Source organism: Prinia subflava, chromosome Z, assembly GCF_021018805.1.
Source record: "Prinia subflava isolate CZ2003 ecotype Zambia chromosome Z, Cam_Psub_1.2, whole genome shotgun sequence".
In the NCBI taxonomy this organism is placed as follows: domain Eukaryota; kingdom Metazoa; phylum Chordata; class Aves; order Passeriformes; family Cisticolidae; genus Prinia; species Prinia subflava.
The window spans coordinates 45921527-45945706 of NC_086283.1; the positions used below are offsets into that span (position 1 = coordinate 45921527).

General features: G+C 41.1%; 1 protein-coding gene across 1 annotated transcript in view; it reads left to right on the plus strand.

Moving 5' to 3' along the window:
- ADAMTSL1 (ADAMTS like 1) overlaps nucleotides 1–23876 on the plus strand; it is a 195823-nt gene extending 171947 nt beyond the window's left edge. Inside the window, exons 24-29 of the mRNA XM_063421603.1 lie at nucleotides 10616–10816; nucleotides 11809–11989; nucleotides 15037–15244; nucleotides 17425–17534; nucleotides 18750–18970; nucleotides 20722–23876. Coding sequence (XP_063277673.1) covers nucleotides 10616–10816; nucleotides 11809–11989; nucleotides 15037–15244; nucleotides 17425–17534; nucleotides 18750–18970; nucleotides 20722–20828 — 1028 coding nt within the window. The 3' untranslated portion in view covers nucleotides 20829–23876. The remainder of the gene's footprint in view (nucleotides 1–10615; nucleotides 10817–11808; nucleotides 11990–15036; nucleotides 15245–17424; nucleotides 17535–18749; nucleotides 18971–20721) is intronic.
- Nucleotides 23877–24180: the final 304 nt, after the last annotated feature.

The window sequence follows — 24180 nt, forward strand, 5'->3', positions numbered from 1 at the left end:
CTTTCAATTACTTCATGGTGTTATCTTTTGGAGTAATAGGAACATCCTAAGCTCATGTATTTTCAGTAGTTTATCTATGCTACAAGTATCAATGATTTTTTTTTACACAAGTTCTTAGACAGATTTCCATGAGTCTTCAGCTTTGTAAATGTTAATATTGGCAGAAACCAATGTTGTAGGATTCAGTGTCCTGACTTCTAACACTCCTGCATAAAGGCTTGGGGCCTATCAAGAACATTTGTTTTCATTTGTGTTCAAGCTTGTTATTTCCTATATTTGAATATAATTCAGTGGGAAACTCTGGGGATCTTACAAATCCTCATGGAGATTCACTACAACTTCTCATATATACTATATTATTATTGGAGACGAATAATCAGCAGACTTGGGAAAAGACACAAAATACAATTTGAAAATATGTCCTTGTTTCAGCACTGAAGAATACTGAACGTGTTAGAGTTGTGTTGCACAGTGAAAGATGAAGATTTATTGACATATACATCAGTTATAGTTAAATGAGAATTTTTGTAGGAACACTGGAAGAAGTTTCAGAAATTAATACTTCTAGGAATGTGAACATGTAGGGTAAAATTTACTGTAAAAATCTCAGACTGAGGTAAAGAGGACAGACAGAAAATGTTATTTTAGGGAATCTGATAATATTAATAAATGGGGGAAAGCCTAGATAATTATGTGAAATTTGGTTCCCATCCCTCCTTACTTGTAAGGGATACTGAAAATTACTGTGAACTTCGATCACAAAGTGTATTTTTCTATGACCAGGAAAGTACAGTCAATTGTAAAAAAAAAAAAATACTGCTGCACCATATTTATTGTGCTCTCCTTGATTACTTCTATATTTACTCACTTCACAAATCAGAACATGATTTTACTGTCAGCACTGCAAACATAATCCTAAAAAGCAGATTTCTTTCTGTCTTTATACATTATCTCAAATGACCACAGGACTAGAGCAGCTTTGCTGCCAATTTCATTGTTGCTTCAGAAGATGACCAGCTGCACAAGTCTTGTTCTTCAAATATCAATATCCAAAATGCATCTGTTTTTAAGCTAGAGTGATAACAAAAACTTTTCACTCAGAAAACACAAAGGATTTCTCTGCACCAAATTTACTGTATTTCATTCTCATTTTTCTTTTGCTGGCAATAAATAGCATATCCCACTCATTTTGTAGTAGAACTGCTTAGGTTCCCAGAAGATCAATCAGAAAGCAAAATCCAAAAGAATCATCTTGCTTACAAGCCTAGCCTTTTGAGTATGAATAAATTACTTATTTAAAAGGCCCAACTGCCCTGGAGCCAAAGCCCAAAGTTCAGGTTTTTTAGTTATTTCAGAGAGATCTCTTCAGGCCTGTGACTAGTACTTGCCAGTAGGTTTAAGGGTTATCTAGACCTGAGAGTGGACAGAAGAATTAACCTAGACGTTTTTGCATGTTCTTGAGGGCATTATAGGGAACCAAATGTACAGCTGAGTACTTTAGGAGAAGAACCAGGTCAGATAGATAAATTAATGTCAAGATCAAACTCTTTCAAGCACAGCAAGAGAAGTTGATGCTGCAATTGCTTGCTAAGTACTGTGCCACAACATCTAGCTGTCATAGGACTGACACTTTAGTCCCGTAAGTTCAAAGTCAGTGTAAAAAGTAATAAAATATCCCAATGAACACAACTGATCTCATCAGTACACTTTTCTTTCATTGTTAGGTGATACACTTGAGAGCAAGAGTATATCTTCTTGAAAGTATGTTTTCTTGTAATTCTCCTTTCCTCTTCCCATCTCTACCATGAGCCTCTTTGAAATTTTCCTATATTTGGGAATTATTGCTGTATTAAAATTTGAAGCAGAAGTGCAAAATCATTTGCAATCTGCACAAAGCCAGCAGGAATGAAAATTCATTACTAATTACAGCTAAAGTGGCATCTGTGCTCCCCTCAAGGAAAAAAACAGCTGCAAAATCTGTGCAGTAGGATTCAGATAAAATTGTGACTATCTGAGAAGCTATTTTGCAAGATGTTATTTTTTTTCCTCCTCATTCTCTGTAATAAATTTGCTATCATGTTTGAAAAGAAGTTCTAATGCTAAAGAATATTTTTAAGCAATTGTATTTGATATTAACATTATGTCTAGTGTGATGAGGATAAAGTGCCAGGTACATTCATGGGATACTCTGTCCTTTTAATTGTGTTATCTATTTCTTTCCATTTTTGTCTCGGTGAAATTCTGCCTTTTCACAATATTTGTGAGAATTCCCACTAGAACTAAAATTAATCTCAAGATTATGCCATTATCTTTGCATTTAATTGCCTCATCAGACACTATCACATTGATTACATCGTAAATATTGTATAAAGTTAATAGAGTGTTTCAGCATCTTCCTTCTAAATCAGAGTACAGCAGATATGTCAGACTACACTGTAGTATTACATTGAAATGTGTGGCTTTTCTTTTGCGTATAGAGACTGTGTACCTTTCGGGTTAAAAATTAAATGATGATACCTCTGAATGGTTGAACATTTTGACTACACTAAAACAGAGTTTGTTTGTCAGTCAATCAGACCTAGTCCAGCCACTGGCAAGCTCTGAACACAGGGTCAAAAGAGTGATGTCCTCTAGGCAATCTGCTACTTTTTTTTCCTGCCTGCTGTTCTGTGCTATGAAGGATCGAATCTGACAGCCACAGGTCTACACTAGTGGTTGAAAATGCTTCCATATGAAACAGTATCACAGGCCTCTGAGGCAACATCTGCTGAATTTTGAGTTTGTTGTCAAAGTTGCAGCCCTTGCTCTTTTGTCTCTAAGATTTACCTGAATCACTGACCTAGATTTTTTTCTAATGAAAGTAATGCAGAGTTCCACTGAGACAAATCTTGGTGGGTAATTAGGAATATCAGATTGCTGCAGGTATCCTGATATGGAGACCACTCATTCTGCCAGCTTCCTTCACATAAAAGATCTTTTAGGCTCTTGCAAAACTTGAGATTTATTCTAGAGTAAGGGAGTTTGAAACAGTATGGAATTTCTGACATGTTGACTGAAGGACTTCTTGACTACAAGTTTTGAAGCAATGTCTCACTCTATGATAGTGCTCAAATCTTCAGAAGGACAGAAGTTACAGCCTCTCTGCAGCAAGCATCACTGCCTTTCCCAAACCTCCCTGCCCTGTACCTCCTCTGCTCTGCATTTTTTATTTTCCAAGTGCCACTGGAAGTTACCGGAGCTGCTGTTTCAAAATGTAGCAAGTTTATACTGGGTTACAAAACATAGAAAAACTTCTACAGCAGCACTGATATTTGCAACTTGGTAATTGCATTATGTGCCAGCTCTTGCTCTGTCTTTTGTTGAACTCCTTGTGCTGTACTGTTGTTTAGCACTTGTTCCACAAGTCTCATCTGACGGCCATTTTTCTCCCATAAATGGACAGTTAACCTGGAGGCAGTGGTGGGGTAGAAGTTTACAGTTCAACTCCTTTCCCATTTTTGTCATGAACTTAATAAACCTATCAGAGTTAGATTAGGTGGTAATTTGAGTTTTCTGTATCCATTACTGGAGGCTTTGATTTTTGATTTGCTGTTGCTAATTGTATTCAGTTCTTATCAATACATGATTCTCAGTGTGTAGGATTTCTGTTGTCATGCTAAGTTTTAGAAACAGTATTAACTACTAGAGCTTGAAAATTCCCTTGCTTTTTAATGGGCCCACCATGTGTCTGTGTTTTTGAGAACACTTTTTACAACCACTGTGGGACTGAGAATGAGCCTGACTCAATTTTTGTTGAATACTTTGTGTATTTCCAATGCTACGTAAATGATATCTAATACAACATGTGTGGCATTGGGTAACCAGTTTAGATGTTTTGAGAACCATTAAAAACCATGTCACATGTTTAGTATAGTATGCTTCAACTGCACCTCTGCAGCCATAAATAGTTATTTTAAATGCCTTCTTTTTTTCTAAGTGATACTATTATCAACTGAAATGGCTTATTTCAAAAATTCCTAAATATATGGTTTTCCTAGTCTAGCATAAATTCATGTTACCTGCATTGCCTTAAAACATTACAAGCAGAAGTTGTATTTATACAAACATTATTTCTTTCTTTTGGTTTTTTTTTTCAGAATCCATTGCTTTTTATAAATTTTATTTCATCCAGTGTGTGAAAGCAATGAGAAACAATTTGCATAATAGCAAACAGTTAAGTTCTGTCACTTTTTATTATATTGAAAGATCTTTCCCCATAAGAGAAACTACGAAGACATATCTCTTAGTTTTGCCTCTTCAGCAAAACAGGCGTTACATACATGTGACTTTCAGACGTGATCAAATTTGGCTTGATTTCATTTTAAAATCTGACTACATCCCATCATTTTTTCATCCTTATGTTATGAATTTTAACTCCATTACATGGATTTCTCATTTCAGTCAGCTAAGGAGAGAATAAGCTATGGCAGGAAACTGGGGAAGTGTTTCTCACTACCAGTAATCTCACCTACATAGTGTGAACACAGTAGCACAGCACAGTAGCCACAACATAGTAGTTCAGCACCACATACTTGTATCTATTCAGATTGATCTGTGGCTTCTCCAGTTTGTTCCAAGCATTTTGTTCCTCACTTCATCCTTAATCCGGCTTCTGTTTTGAAAGCAGACTTTATTTCTTTGAATGTAGAGTTTAGAGCAGAAATACTGCTGTGTTTCAAGTCCTGTAGAAGCATTACATTTATCACTTTAGCACCATGTATTGTGCTAAATGTGTTGATCCACAACTCTTTTCTGTTAGAGTTAAGTAAAATAAAACAGAAATACAAAGTCAAAGAAACTACTTGATCTTGACCTAAAGTCTTCATTCACATTCCACCTTTAATAAATATATTGAAATATTTCCTGGGGCTAATCATGATATCAACAGTAAATTAGAGTTATTTGTTAGACAAACATGAAGATATGAAAATAACCTATATTTTAAGAATGGACATCTATTTTAAAGGCAGTGCTGTATTTTTCTTTTGTTTACATTTTTAAATGTATTTAGTAAAACAGGTTCACTTGACATTTTTACCATTGTTTTTCATACAGTATCAGGCTGCCAAAAAGAAAAGGAATCCTAAAGTCAACAGCCTTTGCTGTTTTTATCAGGTCTGAAAGTGCAAAAGTGGTACACGCTTTGAATTTTGTTCTCCTAATAATATTAACATGTTAGCCCAGAGCCTTTCTACAGCTACAGTCATTCAGAAACTGTTACAAAGGTGTAATGGAGAGCTGAATTTGGTCTGAAATGTGCATTTATTCTTTTCTCTCGAGAAACTGTTGCAGTTGTTGTGGAACATCAGTCTTCCCTTTCCAAATACACCCTTGTTACCCTTAAAATATCAACATTTTCCCTACTAGAAGATGTCACTTTTTTAGATTTTTGTTTCTATCTCAAGATTTGCACATCACTGGCTCATCCTGGCTTTGAATGAATTCAGAGTCTCAGGATCCTTTGGGAGGATGAAGGCAATATTTTCTTTCTCTAATTAAGAAGGACTGAAGGAGAAAGGCCCTCTCATGCCAGAACTTTGACTACTCAAAACAGTCCCAAAATGTGTTCCCTGATCATCTTCCCAAGGGTTCCAATACACAAAAGCTCTGAAATATCTCTGCTGTCTGGAAAAACAGCCAGTTTTTTCCAGGGATGAGTTTTGAGCTTTGAAAGGATAAAACAGTCAATGTCCACAGGGCTGGGGAAATAAAGAGTAAGTGTTAGTAATATGCATTAAATGGTATTAAAGTTATTCCTGGAAGATGAGAAGGAGATATTAATGGAACATGTGATTTTATTGTACTCTAGTTCTCACTTACTATGCATAAAATATTATCCCACAGCCGATGCATCCATACACCTGGGAAATGTATAGGAGATGTCATTTGTCAAATGTGATTGATAGGTATTAGTAAAGTTTTACTGTTAAGTAATAATTACTCACTGGTAGTGCATATCTAGACAATAGATTTGGGATGTTTCCCCCCATACTATGGATTACTGGCTATTCCTTTAGCTAAAATTTTATATATACATTTTGGAAGAAGAAATGTTACATAAGACTAGTAAAACAGTCAGCACTAAGAAGAAGATACTGATTTTCCTGACAATATTTTTTTTAAAGAAAAACAGCATGAACCAGAACCATCCACATGCTGACTTCAGGTTCAGTTCTTCTGTGTGTTGCATCAAGATGACCCTTCTGCTTTCTGGATTTACACTCTGCAGACTGCTTGCAAATGCAAACAATAAAACTGGGCTCACAGCATGCCTTTTTCAGTTGTTGTGCCTATATGCTGACCTGTGGAAATCACTACACTTATCTTAAAAGATAAGTAAACTACAAAAAAATTGGAATAATCTAGGCAAAATCCACAGAGCCACTTTTTAAGTTTTTCCATTTCCTCTATATTCCTTTGTCTTCCTTTGTTTTTAACTAAGGCAGCCTTTAAACTGAAGGCTGTAAGGCTGAAACCTTTCATGTCACTCATTTACTTGAGAATGAGTATCTTGGAAGCTGCATGAGTTATTTTTTCAGCACAGGAGTGGAAAAAAATGAAACAGCAGGAATACATAGAGAGCTTACAAAATTAGGGAAAAGAACTGAGCAGCAGAGAATGCTGTGTCTTTATTGTCAGGAAGGGAGTGCTGGTAGAGATAACTGCCAAAAATTAAATTGCATTGGATCTTGCCAAAGAAATTAAAACAAATAGCAGACTCTTCACCCTTATAAATAAAAGTAAAAAGGGGAAGAGGGAAACCACTGGGGGCAGTTTGCACTCTGTCATTCTGCTTTTTCCCCCGCTTTTTCCTTATTTTTAACCATTTATCTGCATTTACTATTTTGTTTCCAGTATAATTTGTCATTGTGACTGCAGAGTCTACTCTGTGTGTGTCTATCTTTTTCCAGGGAGCCGATGCTCTCTGAAATACCAGTTTGACAGAGTGAATGAGTCCCAAAAGGCAGCTGTATCCAGCCCACATCCTTCCCCACTGTGGATACAGGCAGAGTTTGACAACAACAGGGGACTACCAAAGATTCGTGTAGCCACTGCATCAGTGAGAGCCCCAGTATTTATCCTCCTGAGGGGCAGACAGTTTCTCCCCAGTGCCTGGATCTACCCCGAGCATGAAAATAGCTGGGGCATGCCACAGGTCACCACTGGCATTTTCCATCTTGTTTGAGATCTTCTACTTTATAAGCAAGAGAACTTCAGTTTTTGCTGGGCAAGAGAGTATCTTCTGTCGTAGGAATAGTGTAGTTAGAGGTATGATTAATGGCAAAAGGCACAAAAATAAGGCTACAGGAGCCCAGTTCCTAAACAAAGTAACAAGTTCCTTAAGTCTGAGGATTTGGTCGTAATGATGTTTGAAAATCAAACTCTTCAACCTTCCTGAGCAGATAAATGACAGTGGTATTTTGTTGTAGGAACTGCACTTGCCCAGTATATGTTAGTTAAGGTTCTCCTCAGGTGGACAAACAAGAATGGATGGAAGACCAGTAACAAAAATGTCATGTTGCAACATCTGTTAATTGTGTAGTGAGCTACAGAGACTTCACATTCACATCTTCACATCTTGTCTCACTAAATAATAAATAGTAATCCAATTACATGGAGATGGCAGTGAAGAAACACCAGATGGTGGATTATTCCTTCATCTTAGAAGACTCTTTTTATTTTTTGTATTTTGAATTTGTTCTCTTCTTTTTTTTTTATCTCATTCATTTTGAACAATGCTCATGTGAAAGTTGATGTATATATGTTATGTTTGTTTATAAGGGACAGTTGTTTCAGAAGGGATTTTCTATACAATACAGTCATTCATGCACATACATATTAATATAAACAAAACAACCTAAAGCTTCAGTATAAGCAACTAACCATCAGAATAGACTGCATTTACAGAAACTTAGAGACCTTTTGTGTTGCAGTGATATGCAGAGCAGTGCAGGACAAGCCTAAAACACCATCAGTCCTGTGATATATGCCATCCCTCACATACAGCATTTCTGCCTCCCCTCCCCTGCATTGGGTGGGGATGGAAATTTCCAAGTTCTTAATTTTTTTCCCTAGGAAACAGGCAAGATAACTTAGCTGTCTTCCCCGAGTTACACCAGTCTCACAAATTTCTTGCAATTCATCATGAAACCAGCAAAGTGTTCAGCTGATATGAGAGCCACAGTTAAAAGTGTCTCGTAGATACACTTCCTTCAGGTCAACAGGAAAGAACTCACCGAGATTTTAAATCTCATAATCTGTGCTGGTGATCCATAGACCTCACACAACGCTTTAGAACATCAGGGTTTATTCGGTGACTGGTTTTGGTTGGTTATTACTTAGAGAATTGCTCGTTGGTATGGGAAAAAAACCACACACACACACAAAAACCACAAAAAACCCACCACCACACAACCAAACCTGTGAAGACTCAGTTTTATCTCTCAATTTTATGTGTTTCATTTTGGTGCTGGTTTTGTATTAATTGATTTTTGGTGAAGAGGGAAAGAGCCAACCATAGAAGTAATTTTCAAAGAGGAACTGCTAAAAGCTTCCTGTGTGCCTAACAAAACCAATAGCTGGCTGGCTCTGAGAACTGATAACCTGTTAAACCACTAGGAAAGCTAGATCCGCCTTTGTGAGAGTCACATTTTAAAGATGGGCAAGCCCGAGCAAAGCTCTCTTTCTTCTGGCCTGGCACAAGTACCAGGCTGGGCCTGCTCTGCTGCGGCTCAGGCGGCCTGGCGGGCGAAGGGCGCCGGTGGCTGCCGGGCAGGGGGAGCGGAGGCCATCGGCATCCTGGCCTGCTGCTGAGATCCTGGCCCTCCCACCAGTGCAGCTGCCGGAAGAAAAACAGAGGCAGCTGTGCAGCCCGTGCAGAAAGCAGCCCCGCGGCTGGAGTTGAAGGCAGCAAGGGGCAGAGACCAGCCACGCGGCTGGAGCGGCCGCCGCTGTTCTGGCCAGGCCCCCTGAGATCCCTGCAGAGCGGCCAGCGCGGCCTGAAATCATCACCGTGACGGCCCCGGCCGCCGCCCGGCAGAAACCACAGGGCCATCTGCAGGCCCAGGCAAGATTAGCTCTTTCAGGGCTGTAACGCTCCCCAAAGCAGATGAGACTAGCAGACCTTCAATCCTCTCTCGAGTGAGAGAAAAGGACAGAATGAAGACACGTAGAGAAACAACGTGAAGACACCAAGGTCAGTGAAGAAGGAGTCAAATCTCAGATGAGAGGAGAATGAGAAAATGCTGTAGTCTTGAGCTGAAATTCTTTTGCGAGTCCATGGTGGTAGACTGTAATACACTAGAATATCCCTTTGATTCATTAAAAAGCTCATCATCGTGGTGGGATGGAGTGTTCAAACCTTGATATGAGCAAGGGCATCTGTGCTGAAGCAAACAGATGTTGGAGTAGCTGTGATCCAGATGAGAAGCTTGAACAGAGAAGGAGGTGAGAGCGATGAAGACCCTTTGCCCCTAGGGAAAGGAGAAGAAGACCTCTGTTCCCAGAGTTAAATTCAGATAGTTGAAGAGGACCTTTGCTTTTGAACAGTGCATCCTTAAAAGTCTTCCCCGTTAGCTAAAGATTGAGCCCTCAAAAACGTTTGTGAGTAAAGCTGTAAGTATAGGGGAGGGACTTTCATACAGTGATCAGATTTCCATTTTCCTGGGTGACTGATTCACTGCGACACTGAAGCCACAAGAGAACTGTTTCTTGTGGAGAAGTCTCCATGGCCCAGCAAGACACCTCTCCCTAAGTGAACTGATGAAAAGACTGGTCTAGAGGTGGTAAACTGACTGAAAGTCCCAGGTTTTGTCTCTTTACATTGTCAGTGGGAAGGGAAAGATGAGCTGGTGGGGAGGAAAAGCTTTTTAAAGGTTTATTCTGATTATTATTATTCTTTCTTTTGGTTTTGTTAATAAAGTTTTCTTTATACCCTTTAAAGTTTTGAGCCTGCTTTGCTTAGCCTACTCCTATCTCACAGCAGAAAATGAGTAATTAATTCTCATGGGTGCATGGGCATCTGCCCAGCACTAAACTCACTGCATAAATTGGTGCATTGGCTAAGAAATCTCAAATTGGTGAACCAAAACTGCTACAACTTTTAAATTTTTTTTTGTAACAAAAATTTCTGACTTTTAATATAACACAATAAATAGAAGTTTCAAAAAGAAAGAGAGAGAGGAAGATGGTCCTGTGGCTTACATAGGAAATTTGGAGACCAAGTGATGTTTGTATTGCATGTTCAAGCATGGTCCTTGAGTTTATTCCAGGTTTATAACCTCCCTATCCCACTTTCTTCAATACCAAAATGAGGCTAATCAAAAATAGTGGGAACCTTAGAAGATGTCACATAAATAATTCTAAACTGATCAGAGATTTTCCATATTGCAGATTATCCAGTTTTTGGATTTTATTCTGGATGATGAGAAGGTATTCCTTATTACAGAATTACTTTTTATCATTATGACAAAATGAGGAGGAAATGGAATGGAACTATTTCCCCTAATTTTGACCACTTCAAAGCATGTATCAAGTTTAGTACTCAGCAGGTTTTTCTCATGTGCCTGCTTTTTAGGTTGTGCTGTCGATGGGCATCCAACCCCAAACATCACCTGGCTTTACTCTGGTGAGCCTCTCAGTCTGCGACATCAGCTCCTGGCAGCTGGACGGATTCTTCAGATACTCAATGTCAGTGATTTCAATGACGGTGAATTCAGCTGCCTTGCTCAGAATGAGGCTGGCTCGCTCACACAAGTAACCTCCCTGTTTATACAAGGTAATTCTTCAGTTTCACACATTTTACTCTGGAAAGCTCTTGCCATGGACTTCCCTGCACTGCCTTTCTCATCCTGAATTTCTCCCCTCTGAAACCATCACTATGCATACTGGGAAAAAGATGTCTTAATGATTTATTGCCATAGATATAGATTTGCAGGATTACTGAGTACCTTATAGTGTCTTATGCTTTACCAAAATGACACCAGATATTTCTGCCCTGCTGAGCATAAAACACACCTCACTGATTCAAGCTATACTTACGTTGAGTCTGGACAATTTTTTTGTCCAGAAATTCATGACAGAGGTGGCAGAGTTTAAACCCCTTAAACCAGAAGCCCCTCTGTTAATACATGAAGGACAATGTCTCAGTCTCTTCTCCTTTGAAAACCCTTCACTTCTAAAAGTTCTGGAACTGTTATTGTTGGAGATTTCCTAGAAATAAGACAAAGGTGACAAAGCCACAGAACACTGTGGGTGCAGCTGGGTTGGAACAGACTACGCAGCTTTCATTGCTCCAGTTGTCAGTGATGGAGAGAAGAAGAATTTCACTTTTCCTTCAATTTTGCTGTAACATTTTGAGTGTGTTGCAACTCCCACATTTATCTTCAGGACAGATGATCTGTGTGAACTGTCTGGTAAGAGACACACAGTGTTTCAAGGTCATAGAGTCATAGATACTGCTGGGAACTACAGCTAACCATATCTTCACTAAATTACACACCTTTAGAAATACAGATGCTCACTGGCATCTGGCTTCACTTAACTGCCGTACCGTGTTATTAATTTTCCATGCCTGATGCTTCTAAGCACCAAAAAACTGGGTGTGTTCCACCAAAGGCAGTCAGGGGATTGCCTTGCAGGGGTAGGTACCTCTTTTTCACTGAATCCCTATAGCTCATCCTGGAGGGCATCTTCAACTCTCCCCTTTCTAATTAAGCTCCTGCTGTCAGTTTTTCAGTGTTAACATGCCTCTCCCCCACTCCCTGGCAGAGTACCGGTGGTCAGTGGACAAACTGACAGCTTGTTCAGCTTCCTGCGGCCACAGGGGGCTGCAGCTGCCCCAGCTGAGGTGCGTACTAGACGGGGGCGAAGTCAATGCATCATACTGCAGAGAGACACCCAGGCCATCTCTGCAGCCCATCGCATGCAACAGAAGAGACTGCCCTTCACGGTTCGTCTGTCTCACGTAATAATATCTTACATGCATTGAAGATGTGCTGGAAGGGTTCTTTGTGTGGGACGTCACACCACTGCAGCTTCTCTGGTGCCTGTTTGGAGAAGTCATGGCTAAAAGGGAGTTTTTGAGTGCTTAGTCCAGACAGTTGGGATTTTGTAGCTATATTTGTGGAAACCTTTGACTGTTCAAGGTAGATAGAGAATTCACAGTTTGCAATATATTGGGTGATTCCAGTCACACTCTGTGTTGGTTGTAGATATCATGCCTGTTCTGAGCACTGAACACGTGGAAATTTTGTCACTCATGAATAGTAGGATCATTTCATTTTTGTGTTACACATGGCTTCATAGCAGTTTGCCCCAACAATATAACAGACAAGAAGCTAAGCTTAGCAGCTATTTTGTGGTTTTATTCTGACTTCTTTTGTTGCCTAAACATCAATATGGGCACAACTGTAGCTGCAGCTGCAAAGAATTCCCTCAGCATGGTGGAAATATCTTTTGTAAAGTGGGCACATCTCATCAGATCTAGTGGGCATGAAGGGGGCTGAGTTCTGCCCCTTTTTGGAGTTTGCCAGTTTGAGGTTGCCTTGGAATTGTAACTCTCTTCCCTTGTAGTCCCCTGGTTTTCACTTACAGCTAAACACAAATGAGCCAGGACAGCTTGAAAAACTTCTGGCTACACCTAGGTCTTCCTCTGGCACATCTCAAGTACTGTCTTCCATTTTTGACCCCTCACTACAAGGAGGAAGAAGGACGAGAAACTGGTGCAGGGTCTGGAGCACAAGCCCCATGAGAAGTGACTGAGGGAGCTGAGGGTGTTTACCTTGGAGAAAATGGGACCCGGAGACCTTATCACTCTCTACAACTGACTGAAAGGAGGCTGTAGTAAGGTGGGGGTCAGCCTCCTCTTCCAAGTGACAAGACAAAAGGAATCAGCCTCAAGCTGCACCAGGAAAGGTTTAGATTGGCTATTATGAAAGAATTCATTACAGGAAGGGTTGCCAAGCACTGGAGCAGTCAGCCCAGGAAAGTGATTTAGTCATCATTGTTGGACGTATTTAAAAGATACGTAGATGCCATGCTTAGGAGGCACTGGTGGACGTGGCATTGCTGGGTTAATGATTGGACTTGATGATATTAAAAGTCATTTCCAACATAAATGATTCTCTGACTTCACCCCATACAGAGTTGTTGTGGGGGTTTTTTGACACCCTTTGGTGCAAAGAAGTGTACATCCTGAACTTATCCAGAGAGTCAGTGTAGTGTTATGCTCCCTCCATATTAAAAATGTCCTGCTTCTGCAATTCAGTATTTCTGAGTATTTCTGAGATGTGTAAACATGTTTTTCCATATTTTCCTTATTTTTCTCCTCTCCTTTTTTTCCAGTGTGGATATGTTATGTTTCAGTATACAGGCACTTAAAAGTAGTGAGCATCTCAAGAGAAATTTAGTACACCTTCCCTCATTCAACAGTGATTTAGGACATGTATTAAAAAAAGACAGTCTAAGCTGAGGCAAGGAGAGGTGCTAAGCAACCTGATGAAGGTGGCCAGATACACCACTCTTGCTGTGCCTTGAGCATATTGCAAGTTTCTGTTTAATTACCTTTTAAAATATATTCCTGCTCTTCTTTTCAGGCAAATGTTTTCTGAGTTGCCAGCTGAGTCATAAGAAAGAAACCAAAAGAGATTTGATGAAATATGAAACACGCTCATTAGCAGCAGTTTTCCTTGCTGTTGACAGTAAATTCCATGGGAATGGTTTATGTCTTTTTATACCTTCCCTGAGTTGTAACACAACCCCAAATCCTCTCTCAGCTCCTGAGAAACTGCTGAGATGTAAGCTTGGAAATAAAAGGTGATTGACATGCAGACCAGAGCTTTATGAGCAGTGTGGAAATTGCAGGTTCAACCTCACCAAACTGAATGAAAAAGTACCAGTGTTCTTGTTTTACAGGTTGAGAATATGTTTGTTTATACTTGTTTCTGTTTCTCACTGGAGTTAATCACCTGCAGAAGACAGAGAAATAGAAAGGGATGTCTCTCCATGGGACTGGGGAGTAGCTATTGCCTGTTTTGTAAAGTAATCATAAACACTGTTGGTGAGGGACGTGATAGGCAGTATTTTACTCCCAAAACCACACAAATCCTGCCAAGTATCCAGAAACTTAATGAAGCAAACTGCTGGCTTGACCATAAAACCGTTCAGAAAACTAGCAATCAGTTGCATTCTCCCTGTTCTTGCCTCACACTTTCCCAAGCCTGACTGCATGAGTGTTTCACCTAATGATCCTTACAATGACAAAATGTATTAGACTATTAATTTCTGTTATTTACAGCCTCTTAGCTAGTTGGACTGGATTTTCTAAATGCAGTACACAGGGGTTCAGCACCTCAGCCTCAGCTGATGAACACAGGGTCTGAGCTCAGCAGGAAAGAGGAACAGTGTCCTTCCCTGGGCTAACTGTTCCTGAGCATATTTCAGGCTTTTCTGGATTGTGCCAGCTGTCAGGGGTACAACAGAGGAGGCAGGCACCAGCAGGACCCAGCAGGCTTTTGTCTATTCTCTCACAACACGTTTGAAGTGGCCTGTTAGCTACTCCAGCAATTACACAGAGGTGGTTTCCCCTACAAAGGAGTTTTATGGGGCTAGTCCTAGCACTGTGACTAGTTTGTGACCAAGGCCCCCATGGCACTGTGGTGTAAGAGCAGACTTGCCCACCCCCTGTGCCAGGGCTACAAGTATTTACTAAACCTCTAAAAATGGTTTTAAGGGCTAGAAAATTAATTCTGAGCCCAAAGAGCCTTGAGAAAGGTAAACAATTGAAAATTTTGCATTTTTCTCAGCTTTCATCCTCTAAAAAGTTTTCAGGGAAGACTATGGGAGGCTGAGACTCTCAGATGTTCCAGGATCACACCCTAAATGAGCCAACCCACTGTTGCCTCTCTTTGGTCCAGTTGATAAAGACAAGTTGATGCCAAGGACCCTGCAGGCAGTGGCACATGCCTGCTCCCTGACCTGTTGTCCTTTCTCTCACAGGTGGATGGTAACATCCTGGTCTCCTTGCTCACGGAGCTGTGGTGGAGGCATACAGACGCGGCGAGTGACATGCCAGCGCCTGACAGCAAAAGGCAGCTCTGTCCCCATGTCAAACGAGGCTTGTGCCCAGGTGGCCAAGCGCCCTGTGGACACACAGAGCTGTAACAGGCAGCCCTGTGTTGAGTGGGCAGCCTCCTCCTGGGGCCAGGTAAGGAACAAAGTAGCATTCCAAGGACAGTCCCATAGTCTGGGCTAGAAAGAAGAGACAGAAAATGAAGGTAGTGATTTTCCAACTAGTACCTTTAGGTTATAGTTTGCAGGCTTTTGAGGCAGACGCTAATTTATTCAGCTCTTTCTTTTTGTATATGATGCACTGCCTGCTTAGATTTCTGTAGCTTCTTACAATCACTAGAAATGCCACCCATGAACAGGGCTTTTGCTGCAGATCCTGGTGTCCTCCAGGGGAAAGGTCTGCAGTCCTTGCTACAGTGATTAGTGACACATTTGGGAAATAGCCTTCTTCAGTCTCAATTCCCCTTACAAGCCAGTGAGAGTGATTCTGTCTTGCCTGGCTGGAGTCAGCATTGATGATTGTGATAAGGTTCAAGGCAGGAGGACTGTACAATAATTCAGTTTTACAAAGTTGCTGATGTTGCCTGAGAATACCAAAAAGTGTGAGCTTTCTTGACTTGCTTCGTGATGAAAGGAACAATGAAGGGTTAAAAGCATTTTCAAAGTACTTCCTGCTCATTTGCAGATCTTCAAATGCTCTCTTAACAGATTGCATTGCATCAGGATTTTTATAATGTTGGTAGTAAAAAGTGTCTTCAGCTACCAGAACGTGTTATTGTTCACTACTTGAAAACATCTTCTTTTAAATCTTGAAAGGTGACTGAGTTATTGTATTAAAAGTTAAGCTTGGAGTTATCACTTTATATCAAAGAAGAAAATTTTCACTCCCTATGGAATTACAGGAAAGGACTCAATCAGCTTTGCAGAACCCGTTATAGGCTATGACATCATAATCAGCTGAGACAATCAGAGAGTTCAGAATTAATCTGAATTTTAGACCTAATCTCTGGCCATTATCATATTTCTTCTACCTAGCTTACAAAAAAAAAGTCAAGTTCCACATGGTTGCTTTCTGCCCAGTCTCCAAGCCAGAAGACTGTCACACATAGTTAGGAATGTGCCACTGGCTCAGTGGATCGATGACCCGCTTGGTAGTATTATGGGTTATCAGGTCACCTATTGTGCTGGCGTAGTGATTAGCCTTCCCAGTTCACAAAGAAAATAAAAAGACTACGTGCTCTACCCTATCTCTAGAATTAGTTCCTTTCCTTCATTTAATGTTCCTGGCATTTTGTTCCTCACTGTGTAATCCCGTGGTGTTTCTAAGCTTGTGACTCAGGCTTGCTGGTGATGAGGACTACAGGCCCCTGCAGATATCACAGAATTGCTCCACACATCACTCCAGGGAATGACATTTCCAACAAGACAGTTTACTGGAAGCAGCTGTAAGCCTTGCAGTCACTGCCTCTCTCTTCCAGTTGTCAGAGAGGGAACAAATAGCAGGAGGAGTGTGTATTATTTGAGGTAGTGTGGAACAGTGCTCCTACTGAAGAGGGAGAGGAGGTAGAAGAGGGATCAGTCAGCAGCCATCCCCTGGCAAATATTCCTGCTTCACAGTAATGACCCTTTATTCAACCCTCATTTTCTTCTTGGATATAATTTCCAGACACTTGGAAAAACAGTTTCCTAATGTTGATGTAATTTTAAAATAGCACAAATAAATGCTTTGTACCTATACCAAGTTATGTTTTAAGGAGAGGATTAGGAGAGTGAAACTGAAATGTAATTGTTAAACTTGAATATGTTAGGAAAGCCTCAATTTTGGAGCATGCTTGCATACATATCTTTTGTGCTTCTCATGCTTCCTGCTTCCTATTGTCCTTCAATGCATTTAAATTATTAAATGGAGTGGAATGTGTCCTTGATCCAATGCATTCTTAGTTATCTGGCCAATTCACGTGCTTCAAAATGCAAAGTAAAAATAATGTATTGAGATTTCCTGTATGGATCATAGGCTCATGGCTAATGGCAGGAGAGCATTTTCTTTTCCCTAACAGATGTATTTAAGATTAAATCATTGAAGAGAAGAGGTAATGAATCTACAGAGCAGAAACAGAAATGTAATTTAAATGCTGCTGGAAGAGAGTGAGGTAGAGCAGAAAATGAGCGCACAGTCAGCCTTCAAAGCCGTCAGAAAGCAGTTGAAATCTCAACAGTCTCAGAATGGCAGTATGCACTTTATTTCACTAGCATTTTTATAAAAATAGAACTTGCCCTATCTTTTACCTCCCCCGAGTTAACCTTCTGTGTTCACAGTGTAACGGGCCTTGCATTGGACCACGACTGGCTGTACAGCACCGACAGATATTTTGCCAGGCCAAAGATGGGACTTCTGTGTCACCTGATCAATGCAGTTCCTTACCAAGGTAGGACAGAAATGTCTTACATCTGAACCCACAACCCTTTTCAGAGATACTGAGTGGACTAGTGACTTAACTGAAAACTCAGGGGGTTTCCCCTGTGTAATATCACTGTGGAGGCCTAACCAGGAAAACAGGCTGGAGACACAGATCTGGGTGCAACAACAGCAGCAGGGCAGAAGACCCAGTTTATTTACCAAAACCTACTTTTATACTTTTACTATGAGGCCTGTGGATTGGAGGAAGGAATTCTCACCTCAACACCACATTGGTGAAGGGGACTGTCACACAGTCTTGTTTGTCCCAGCAGAGAATGTAAAAACAATGGCTATATTTATAGAACATAGCTGATGTTTACATTAAAAGAGCGTGAGAAGGTATGAACTTCTCCTTTAATATGAGCGCTCAGCAAAACCGGGAAAAACTCATGGCAACAGTGTAACAAAGAGGTCATGCTGCAACCTGCACAGCTATGTGTAGCAAATCTTAACAGGCTTATTGCCCAGACTTCCCTATTTGTTCCTAGGAGCTTCAGACCAGTTGGCCAAAAACTGGAAAATCTGCTATGCATGCCAAATCCTAACTGCAAGGCCGTGCTGTATCTTCTTAAGGTGCCAGTCTTCTCACTTATTTAAATACAAACTCTAAAAAAAGTCTCCACAGGTTTTGTTTTCCTGCAGATAAACTCCACTGTCAACATTGTAAAGATATTTACTTTACATGGGACAGGTATGTAAATCATGACTTACCATGACTGAATGTTAGTGCAGCTGGTTTTAATCTAGCTCCCACTCATGCCTTTTCACTTCCTTTGTGACAAATAGATACGAACCAAGTGTGCCTATGCATCTTCTGTGAGACTGTCTTGAAAGAAAAAGAAAGGTTTCAGAGAACTGGTTCTGTTCCCACTGGCTGTAAAGCCATAAAAAAGTTACAAAGTCCTGCTGGACCACATTGGTCACCACTCATTTCACCTTTCAGCAGATTTCTGGTTTGGTCCTTTGTGGTGAGGGCATTTCAGCCAAATCTTCAAACACTTCAAATGGTTGTTTAGCCTGGTGTTGGTATACCAGTGCGCACCCACTGAGGGTCTGGCCCTTGAGAGCAGTTCAAAACTGCTGGCCTCCCGAGGCAGCTTTTGAAGATCTGACCCATACAGTGCTCTAAGTGGGCTATGTAATGTTTGCTGTCCTTCTGTCCCTCTCTCCCTCCTGCCCACAGGCCACTGAGCACCCAGAGCTGCTGGACTGATGTCTGTGGTGTGCACTGGAGGGTCAGCCTATGGACCGTCTGCACGGCTACGTGTGGAAACTACGGCTTTCAGTCACGGCGTGTGGACTGCGTGCACATCCGCACCAACAAGCCCGTGATGGAGCACCACTGCTCCTGGAGGCCAAGACCAGCAAACTGGCAGCGCTGCAACATCACACCCTGTGAAAATGGTACTTTGCTGAGGGGAGGGGAGACAGAGTGGTGCGGGAGTAGGAAAGAAGGGAGAGTCGTATCAGAAACACAGCACTGGACCTTGGGTCTGCGCACCCTGGGGAACCTGCAGCCCAGACCTGTGCAAAATCCAGTGTCTAAAGCTCAGCATCCTAGAGAGAAATGCTGCCCATTGTGGAGGCTTTTCGCAGTGGTGTCAGTGCTGGGATTGTGTCCTCTTTCTAACAGCATGAGAAATAATTCATGCAGTTTTCTGGAGCAAGCCCAGAGTAGGCCACCAAGTTGATCAGAGGGATGGAGCACCTGCCACATGACAAAAGGTTAAGGGGAGTGAGATTGTACAGCCCTGTTTTTAGGTGACCTACTTGTGGCCTTCCAGTACCTGAAGGGAACTTAGAAGAAAGATGAGCAAGACTATTTACAAGGCTACATAGTGGTAGAACAAGGGGGAATGGGTTCAAATTGAAACAGAGTAGTTTTAGATTGGATATTAGGAAAAAGTTCCTTACTGTGAGGGGTGATAAGACAGTGGCACAGGTTTCCCAGAGAAGCTGTGGATGTCCCATCCCTGAAGTTTTTCAAGAACAGGTTGGATAGGACTCTGAGCAACCTGGTCCAGTGAAAGGCATCCCTTTGAAAGGTCCACAGCAGGAGGGTTGGGACTAGATAATCTTCAAGGTCCCCTTCAACACAAACTACTCTATCCTATGATTAACTTTCAGTTAAGGGTACAGACACTTATGGCTGTAGTCCAGATCCAGTGGGTAGGTGGATGATGAGATATCCCACAGGCAAGATTACAAGCAATAAATTGGGCCTGCCGGGGAACTAGAAAAGTTACTAAATAGAAAAAAAAATGAATTAACAAAAGAGAACAGACAGTGTGCCTGTCTGGAAATTATGCTCACATCTATCTTGCCAGTTGGTTGCTTTGCAATCATTGCAGATACAGTAGCAGAACCCACATGTGTTTGCCTATATACACGCCAGCTCTGATGCTCCCTCTCAGCAGAGACAATGTGGACTACATAGGACTACCCATGAGTTTGGGGGGCCCTAATGGAAGCTGAAGCAATGAGGGAGATTACAGGTATCAAGCAGGACCTTTGTTGACACTCCAGCCTCTTTCTGCTGTACAGAAATGTCCCAAATCCCAAGGTGTTGCAGGGATACTGTACAGTTTTCCAAACTAAAAAGCAGGAGGCTCTGGGCCTCAAAAACTGTACAAGTGATACCAGAACCTAAGGCCTAGAGGAGTTCAAAAGGTGTCTTAATGTCTTCCTGCTGGGTTGTTTCTGATATGTGAAAAACACAAAACAACTCCCAGTCACCTGGGGTGGAGTCTGTTCCACACTGGTTCTTCAAATGTGGAAAGCTGGCCAAAATGTCTCTGAGTTACTCCATTAAAACAAGTATCCAGTTTCATTTAGTTCTTCATCTTTGGTTTAACTGTTAGGAAACTCCTAGAGCATCTCTAAAATGCTGGTAGATGACAAACTGACAGTGTTGGAGCAGCCTCAGAAGCCCTTTCCCCAGGCTCTGAAAATAAATGTTGCCCACCAATTCCTCATTTATCCTGTGGACTTGCAGTCCACATTCAGTCTTTGCGGCAAGTCAAGCTCCTGCTCACAGTAAGACCTCCCAACTCAAAGGTTCTCCTCTTGGCCACCCAAGGATATATGGTTTTAGGTAAGAAATCCTTTGTTCATAACTTCATGACCATTTCTTCTTCTTGTTTCCCCTTTGGCAGTAGAGTGCAGAGACACCACAAGGTACTGTGAGAAAGTGAAGCAGCTCAAACTCTGCCAGCTCACCCAATTTAAGTCACGTTGCTGTGGGACTTGTGGAAAATCTTGAAGACAGACAAAATGAAAATGGAGGAACAAGGGGATCACAGCCTTTTCTTCACTGAGCAAAGGCTTTTGCAGAAAATACAGCTGGATGGAATGATCTTTTTAATTTTATTTATTTCCCTTTTTAAAAAAAAAATCCCTTTAACAAATCATTGTTGCAAAGGGACCTGACAAGTTTTCCCTTCTATGAATCTGGGAGACAGAATGCAGATAAACATGGTCATGAGGGTAGACCACAAAGTCAGAGAGACCCATGACACCAGGAAATGGGTGTGAGGGGAGTGGGGCTTCCCCTCAAACTGTGTACGTGCCTGCAGGACACACCAAAGACAGGTGAGGAAGAGGACCAGAGTCAAAACTTAGCATCATATTACAGACCCACAGAATCATCAAGGTCAAAGGAGATCTTCAGTTTATCTAGTCCAACCAATTAATAGCATTACCATACCCACCCCTAAACTATCCCTGGATGGGTGCCACATCCAGACACTTCTTGGTCACTGCCAGAGATGGTGACTCCACCACATCCCTGGGCAACTTAATCCAATGCCTAGCCACTTCTTCAGGGAAAATTTTTTTCTAATATCTAATGTGAGCCTCCCCAGCACAATTTGAGGCCACTTCTTCTTCCTATTGTTTGAAACATGGCAGAAGAGACTGACCCCCACCTCATTACAACCTCCTTTCAGGCAGTTGTAGAGAGCAATGTGGTCACCCCTGAGTCTTCTCCCAGCTAAACAACCCCAGCTGTCCCAGTTGTTCCTTACAGGATGTGTCTTTTCGATCTTTCACCAGTTTCATAGCCCTTCTCTGGACACGCTCCAGCACCTCAGTGTCTCTCCTGTAGTGAGGAGCCCAAAACTGAGCACAGGATTGAGGTGTGCCCTCACTGGTGCCAAGTACTGGGGGAGAATCACTGCCCTGGCCCTGCTGGCCACACTCTTGCTGGTACAGGCCAGGATGCCATGGGCCACCTCGGGCACCTGAGCACGTACTGGCTCATATTTAGCCAGGTGTTGACCAGAACACCCTGGCCTCTTTCTGCTGAACAGCTCTCATCTTCCTTAGACTACCTTGAGAGCACAAGCATGTGATTTTGCTTTATAAGCTTGTTTGTTACATCCAAGATTGGAAGGCTTTTTAATTTCTAAACCCCTCTCTCCTTCCTATACCAGGCAAGGGACATCCTTGCAATCTTTGAGGATCTGGGGTCTGGAGAAGTTGAACAATGGTCTGTAACATAAGTGGGTCTAAAATACACCTGAAAATGTTTCCAATTTGAGTTTGTGAGGGAGGATTGGGGATTGAAGGGTTGCCCTCAGCACAGAGGTGCAGTGGTGATGTTAATAATTAACCAGCAAAAGGAGAACAAATATGATCTGCTTGACAGATTTTAGTACAAACCTGCAAACACTGTTCCCTAGAGAGCATAGGCAAGAAAGATAGAAATTATATGTGATAAACAGGAGACACTTAGCATACTGCATCCTACTAACACTTACCTAGAAAAAAGAGGTACTACTTCCCAAAGTTCTGGTACTTTCAGACCCGAGGTTTTGAAAAAGAACTACAGGAAGTTTTTTTATTATTATTTATTTTTTTAGCATGAAATTTCTCTTTCCTGGCAGCTAAGCCTTTTGGGTAACTGGTAGAAAAGAGCTTTAGTCTAATTTTTCATGGTTGTTACTATTCAGTTGAAACAGAAGGACTTTAGCATCAGCCCCATTGGACTAATACAAATAATTTGTAAAAAACTTGCTCCTCTCCAGCTGCCTGCCACAACAAAACAGGTCCTATAAAGCAGATCTTTAAGTCGATGTGTAACACCCAGAAGGTACAGTCTAAAAAATGAGGCTCAAACATCACACTCACAGCAGGATTTTGTGTGCAGGCTGTGAGTCTTTCCTCCTGGCCAGCTGCCGTGGATGTTCAGCCAGTGAAGTGCCACATGATTTCAGCTCCTGGGTACTCTCTGCTCTGCGCAGAAAAAAAAATTAAAATTAGAGGAAATCTGCAAAGAAGAGAGTTTAAGAACTGTGGAACTTTAAAGGAGAACTACCTGGTCTCAGGTTTTGCTTCAGGACCTTCTCTAAATGAAAGGCTTGGTTGTGACTTTCCTGTAACTCCTGTTGGGGCTAGTGCCTTGTGGCAAATTACTGAAATGCTGTTCAAGTTCTGCTATGCTACAGCTTTCACAATGCGGATTTTTCAGTAAAACTGGGGGTCCATTATTGACGTCAGTACCAGGTTCATGACATTAAACTGTCTCAAATTGGCTTACTTAAAACACATCTGGGAGTGAATGCTGTTGATAGAAATGGGTCTTCAAGAAATAGGCATCAGTGCAACTTTTTATTTAAAAAAAGAATAACGACTTGCTGTGTATGTAAATGTATATCTTTTCTGTATATTTATTAGGATTTCTTGTATAAAAAGTGCAATATTAATAATTGTACATTTTTTTGTCCAGATAAAACTATTGGTTTTTTAAATCTCCCCAAAATTTTGTTCCTCTAAAATGAACAGTAATAATGTATTTCTTTTAATTTTAATAGCACTTGCATTTAACTGGGGATCTGCTTCACTGTGCACAGAATGCTTTATAGATTGTGACATGAGGGAGGGATGATATTTTTAACTTGCGAAACCATAATTATGCATGGACAGAAGGACAATTCCTTAACAACATAATAATAGCAATGATGATGATGACGATGTGATGGATATTTTTGATACATTAGTTAACAAAATGCAGCATGGGGAAGTATTTTCTTTTGTGTAAAAGCAAAATATGTTCAAGCTATCACCTGTTCCATTGTTTTTGTGTAACTATGCACAGGATAAATACAAAAGATCTGATCTGAAGTGGCCACTGTGTTGTCTCTGCACAGTGTGGATTTAATTTCACATGTCTGTCTTCTGAATTGTGACTTGGCAGCAACTCAGTAATAATAAGGATTACTGGTTATTTTTTAAAAGGATGCTTTCCTTCTCTAAAGAGAAAAAAATCCAGCAAACTTGTATTTATATAACTTTTTGTACAAGTAATGCAGATTACTTATTTAACTACAACTGTCTGATGTGTTGTTTTTTTCCAAAGCAGCAAACTTGTTGAGTTTTCTGTCCTTATTCTGTATTATGATAGCAGCACACAACTGTTACACAAAGTACACATGATGTACCTGCCTTGGGAAAAGAGGATGTCTTATCTCCTTTTTAAAAGTCTCCAGCCATTAAGATTCTGCACCCTGTCTAGGAGACACATTTTAAATTTCCATTTGCCTTGCTTTATTCTTATCTGCTAATGGCTTGCCCCTATTGCTCTTGCAGAAGTATAAAGCTGGTCCAAGGACCAC